The 6760-nt window shown below is 45.2% G+C and overlaps 1 protein-coding gene across 1 annotated transcript; it reads left to right on the top strand.

Moving 5' to 3' along the window:
• The first annotated feature begins 260 nt into the window (after positions 1–260).
• LOC135021206 (uncharacterized) lies at positions 261–5765 on the top strand. Its single transcript, XM_063953227.1, has 3 exons — positions 261–870; positions 1723–4887; positions 5740–5765. Exon 2 carries the CDS (start codon positions 1970–1972, stop codon positions 3074–3076), a length of 1107 nt encoding a protein of 368 aa, XP_063809297.1. The 5' UTR covers positions 261–870; positions 1723–1969; the 3' UTR covers positions 3077–4887; positions 5740–5765.
• Positions 5766–6760: the final 995 nt, after the last annotated feature.

The following is a 6760-nucleotide window of genomic DNA, read 5'->3' as shown; positions in this document are numbered from 1 at the left end:
TCAGGTGGAGGTTATTAATGAAAGCATTCCAAATGTCTAATCCAACAAATCAATCAATTAACTCACAGCATATGCAAAGGTCGAGATATCCGTCTAAAAAGATGTTCATTCCTCCAGAATTACTACAACAAAATGATATATCATAAAAGTGCAGGTCACAAAATCATACATTTAATATGTTTCACCAATCAAACACAGGGTCATAATCCAAGTTACTCACAGGAGTCTCAGGAAGTCAGCGTAGGTGTGGTATCCCCCAGAACTTACAGGACTCATGCTCCCTTCAACTGACATGTACATTGCCTTATTGTACCAGGTGCTCCATGTAGGACCCTATGAGAACCTGTGTAGCCCAGACTTTTTGCCAAAAAGGACAGCTGTATACTCTGGGCTGCCATATAAACAGACATAACCTGCAGCTTTACCCTTTCCCCCCTTTTTCTTGGAGCCTAGCAACAGTGGATGGTGTGATGGAGGACACAGCCCACACCTCTCATCTGATTGGCCAATCCCTAGAGAGAACCCAGAGGAAGGGTGGAGTGATGGAGAGATTGGTGTGAGGACTGGGGGGTGCTGTAAGCTGGGACAGCAGAGAGGACAGCAGAACAAGCAGTGGGATCCTGAGTGAGTTGCAGAGGCTGAGTTCCTGTGTGTCAGTTCCAGAGTATCCTGTCAGCACTAGTATCATTGTGCAAGTCCCAGCAGCAACAGCAAGGAACTCCTCTGGAGAGAGAGGGAGTGAGATCAGTGAGGTTTCATCAGTAACAGCTCACTGCCCATATAAGAACAGAGGAAGTAGCAGCTACAGAGAATGCCCTATCCATGCAGAGACAGTGCTGTGAATACAGCAGCCAGAGACAGCACTGAGAGGTAACTCCATCCTCAGGGAGGATTCTGTACAAGTAAACAGGCTCCCTGCTCACACACTGTCTACAAACATTGCAGCTGGCACTACTCCAGGAGTATAGAACCACTTTTGTCTGTGGCACAGCATAACTTGTTGCCAGCAATAGCACAAACTGCCTCCTCTTACATTAAATGCCCTAAGTCTTAGTAGAAAGGACAGCACACACAGTGCTGGTGCCACCGATGCTTATCTGCCAGGCCTTACAGACCAGTGACATTGTACATCAGATGAACTGTGACAGCCAGGTTACAGTGCAAAGGAGGCCTGAACAGAACTACCCAGAGTGAATGGGAAAGGCAGTGGATCAGTTTTCCCTCAGTGTGGCCACAGAGAGGACAGGCCTTTATTTACACTACAGGGACATGTCTAAGAAAGACTAAATATATATATGCATATATATCCACGTGTGGACACACTCTAAAGGGGGTTACAGACCTGTGCACAGGCGGAAGAACATAAGTTGTACTAATACTTCTGAATACATGGGATATTCAGTAAGGGTAATCAGATAATTGTAACTGGTAACAAACTGTTTTTCTTATGCATGCATATTTTGATGGTAACAGCTTGAATATTTGAGTTAAGGTTTGAATAGTATAATAAGTCAATATAACCAATTCAGGTAAACGTGCATAACTGCTGAGAAGGACGGTGATGGGATATGCAACACCTGAATAATTAAACAGTCTATGACAGTATTGGCATAATCTACGGTGTGAAGACCAACTGTTTATTATCTGTACTTGATGATTTACTGTAACGTATTACTATTATTCAAGTTGTTTGATTTTCCCACTGCCTTTAATAAACCGAAGTTGAGTTGACTGCTCCCTGAACAACCCACTTGTGCAGACGTATATCCCTTACATCTCCGAAGTATCGTGAACGAACTTCCATCTTAAGTTGGTATCCCGGTACACAGATAGTGTAAAGCGGACATAATCACCAGGTAAAAGATCATCTACTCACCCAATAACATTGTCCTTTATTTGCCCGGGTATCACATTTGGCGTCAACGAACAGGATCCGAGTGCAATCAGGAGAAAACTCACTAATTGAAAAATGGAACAACAACAGGCTGCAGGAGGAGGAGCACCACCGGTAGTACAGAACCAGGAACAAGAACAACAGGCAACCCCGGCAACGACACCGAATGCTCCAACAACCTTACCCTACTACTTTGGGGCGCCGTGGCTTCCAACCTATAGCGGAGATGCCAACAAGCCACAGTGTACCACGTTTACAGAATTCAAAAATAAACTCAAATCTATGTTCCGGTTGTATACCTTGAACGAACAGCAGAAAGTCGAGATTCTGGTAGGTCAACTCACAGGGTCAGCTCTAAGAGAAGTCATATCCTGGCCCACTGAAAACAAGAAAGAGGTAGACCAGATCTTAAAGAGATTGTCCACTACTTTTGAGACAAAAACCCTCCCCGAGTTAAAAATGAAGCTGTATGTGCGCAAACAGCAACCGGGCGAGACCCTCCGAGACTACGCCCTGAGTTTACAAGAAACACTAAGAGCGATCCAAGCAGTTGACAAAGATGAAGTCAGAAATGCAGACGAAGCGCTAACGATTCAGTTTATTGAAGGAGCCTCAAGGGAGAGTGTCAAAACCCAACTACGACTACTCAAAATGCAAATGCCGGGGAAAACCTTCCTAGACTTCAAGGAAGCCGCCATCACAATAACTGGCAACCAATCGGGAAGAGAAGAAGAGTACCCAGAGCTGGTGGACTTCAGAGAATCCTCAGAGCTGATGGGAGCTACTGCTTCCAGTCCCGAAAGACCGAAACGAGTCAGAGATCCAGTGGTGCAGAGTAGTCAGCACCCCTCAGGAGATCAGATACAAACCCTACGCAAGCAGATGGAAGAGTTAACGGTGGGGATGGCAGAGATCCAGAGAGAAATGCAACTCCTAGCGAGACCACCGACACCCAATTCTGGAGAACCTAGATGGAGGTCCGAGCGACAGAGGTCGGCCAGAAGATGCTGGGAACCACCTCCAGAGTACGGGCGGCGGCCTTCAGACCAGTTCGACAGCCAGGGTCGTCCCGTTTGTCATCGATGCCAGGCAATAGGGCATATTGAGAGGAACTGCGACCAGATCGAACATTTAAACTCCAATGCCCCGAGGACGGAGACCGAGCCTCGGGGGACACAATAAGGTTAAAACCAACCTCTGAAGAAGGATGGCCACACTATGGCAGGCAATGCCATATAAATGCAGATTAGTTAACCGACATATTAAATACCGACACTCCTGTCCACACAAGGAAAATTTCAGGAAAGGTCATCTGGTTTCATGTGCGACGTGGGTATGGATTCATCAATCGTGATGACACCAAGCAAGATACATTCATTCATTATACGGCCATACAGAGGAACAACCCCAGAAAATACTATCGCAGCCTGGGAGAGGGAGAGATGGTGGAATTTGACATAATCAGGGGAGAGAAAGGTCTACGAGCAATCAACGTCACGGGTCCAGGTGGTGCTCCAGTGAAGGGCAGCAGGTATGCAGCAGATCGCAGGCATTATTGGTGCCATCCACACCGTGGAGGTCATCCACGTCACTACCGATGCCATGGAGATGGAATGCATTCCACAGAAAACGTGACAGAAAGTGTAAACCAGAGGCCATCTGTATGCAGTCAACAGGATCCTAATGCCGAATCGCAGAGTGCATTATTGGGAAGAACAGCTAACCTTGAGAAACCAAGTGGATATACGCAACAGAACCTGCAAGAAACTGTTCGGTCGTTTCGGTGTGGACCTACGATGATGGAAGACACCAATTCCAATACGGCCTACCTCAATCCGGCTCATTCAAACGCTACTGATCAGGACCGGGAAGTAGAAGTAGTGACCCACAAGGCCACAGAGGAAGACTTAGAATCCTCTAAACCCAATGCATCAGATTCAGTTATGCTCATCCCTAAACCTCACCATCCTGCAAAAACCCAGGGGGAAGCTAAAGAGGCCGTGAAATGGCTCTTTCCAGAGTTGCATCGTCCTGACTATGAGTACACCTCAATGAGTGGTGAAGAATTTATCTCACTGTTGCAGCAGGCATCGAGAAAGCCAGGGAAGAGGCGCACAGGGGTTCTAGCCCATTAGTTATAGACCCTTCTCATGTCTGATCTGTAATGATTATACTAATGTGATTTTCAAACTTGTTTGCTCTACAGTTACTAAATGCATTGAGGTTTAAAACATAATTGTTTCAGTACCTGCAACCCAATGTATTTCATGTCAGTAAAATGTCAATGTTGTGAAAAAAAAAATAATGACTTTATGACTATGTGGAGAGACGAATGCGTGAGGACACGCATCATTCAAGCGGGGTTGAGTGTGGTATCCCCCAGAACTTACAGGACTCATGCTCCCTTCAACTGACATGTACATTGCCTTATTGTACCAGGTGCTCCATGTAGGACCCTATGAGAACCTGTGTAGCCCAGACTTTTTGCCAAAAAGGACAGCTGTATACTCTGGGCTGCCATATAAACAGACATAACCTGCAGCTTTACCCTTTCCCCCCTTTTTCTTGGAGCCTAGCAACAGTGGATGGTGTGATGGAGGACACAGCCCACACCTCTCATCTGATTGGCCAATCCCTAGAGAGAACCCAGAGGAAGGGTGGAGTGATGGAGAGATTGGTGTGAGGACTGGGGGGTGCTGTAAGCTGGGACAGCAGAGAGGACAGCAGAACAAGCAGTGGGATCCTGAGTGAGTTGCAGAGGCTGAGTTCCTGTGTGTCAGTTCCAGAGTATCCTGTCAGCACTAGTATCATTGTGCAAGTCCCAGCAGCAACAGCAAGGAACTCCTCTGGAGAGAGAGGGAGTGAGATCAGTGAGGTTTCATCAGTAACAGCTCACTGCCCATATAAGAACAGAGGAAGTAGCAGCTACAGAGAATGCCCTATCCATGCAGAGACAGTGCTGTGAATACAGCAGCCAGAGACAGCACTGAGAGGTAACTCCATCCTCAGGGAGGATTCTGTTCAAGTAAACAGGCTCCCTGCTCACACACTGTCTACAAACATTGCAGCTGGCACTACTCCAGGAGTATAGAACCACTTTTGTCTGTGGCACGGCATAACTTGTTGCCAGCAATAGCACAAACTGCCTCCTCTTACATTAAATGCCCTAAGTCTTAGTAGAAAGGACAGCACACACAGTGCTGGTGCCACCGATGCTTATCTGCCAGGCCTTACAGACCAGTGACATTGTACATCAGATGAACTGTGACAGCCAGGTTACAGTGCAAAGGAGGCCTGAACAGAACTACCCAGAGTGAATGGGAAAGGCAGTGGATCAGTTTTCCCTCAGTGTGGCCACAGAGAGGACAGGCCTTTATTTACACTACAGGGACATGTCTAAGAAAGACTAAATATATATATGCATATATATCCACGTGTGGACACACTCTAAAGGGGGTTACAGACCTGTGCACAGGCGGAAGAACATAAGTTGTACTAATACTTCTGAATACATGGGATATTCAGTAAGGGTAATCAGATAATTGTAACTGGTAACAAACTGTTTTTCTTATGCATGCATATTTTGATGGTAACAGCTTGAATATTTGAGTTAAGGTTTGAATAGTATAATAAGTCAATATAACCAATTCAGGTAAACGTGCATAACTGCTGAGAAGGACGGTGATGGGATATGCAACACCTGAATAATTAAACAGTCTATGACAGTATTGGCATAATCTACGGTGTGAAGACCAACTGTTTATTATCTGTACTTGATGATTTACTGTAACGTATTACTATTATTCAAGTTGTTTGATTTTCCCACTGCCTTTAATAAACCGAAGTTGAGTTGACTGCTCCCTGAACAACCCACTTGTGCAGACGTATATCCCTTACATCTCCGAAGTATCGTGAACGAACTTCCATCTTAAGTTGGTATCCCGGTACACAGATAGTGTAAAGCGGACATAATCACCAGGTAAAAGATCATCTACTCACCCAATAACATTGTCCTTTATTTGCCCGGGTATCACATAGGCACATAAGAGCATCAAGACAGGGCTGTGTAAAGCTCCACTGCCACATGCTCCAATTATACTATTCAGACAGGAAGTGATGTCAGGGCATGTATAAGACCTAAATCCAACCAAATCACATTACAGCGATAAACTATACTGAATGCAGCCACAAACAATACAAATGTGCGCTGAGCTGCCCAGAGGTTTATGAGCATAAACGAGCACCAGGTGAAGGAATAAATTAGTAAATATAGCAGGGCGGAAGCAGCCTGCGCTCCATCTGCCGCGGGCGGAAGCTCATGCGTTCCACACGAGTCTTCCGCCCGCCGCAGCGAGCGCCAACGTCAGAGCCATCAGTGCAAATCTGGGAGGGCGGAAGTAGTGTGCGTTCCAGCCCATCCAGGGCGGAAACGCCTGCGTTCCACATTCCTCCGTAGCCCACAATCGCTACTAGTACAACACATGTCATAATGAAACAAACAGGTAAATAGAAAATAGGACACATACAGCCAGTCCACAAGGGGCCCGCGATGCTAAAGAAAAACATATAACTACATACAATGAAATATAAATATATATAAAATATATATATATATATATAAAAAGAATGTGAAGAATGAAATGCACATATACAGAAACTGGGTGAAATAGACTATTGTATATTCACAAAAGCTAAATAGAAAGTAGCTGTATAATCATACATTTTAAGATGTAGAATAACAAAAAAAGCAATACTGATTAGCAAAGTGATGCATTCCACAGGGTACCCAGATGATGCCACTACACATACAAGTATGTATCTAATATATATTTTAGGATCACAATTATATTAAGTAGGTCCTAAAAC

Source organism: Pseudophryne corroboree, chromosome 2, assembly GCF_028390025.1.
Source record: "Pseudophryne corroboree isolate aPseCor3 chromosome 2, aPseCor3.hap2, whole genome shotgun sequence".
Lineage (NCBI taxonomy): Eukaryota > Metazoa > Chordata > Amphibia > Anura > Myobatrachidae > Pseudophryne > Pseudophryne corroboree.
This window is presented reverse-complemented; position numbering and strand designations above follow the sequence as displayed.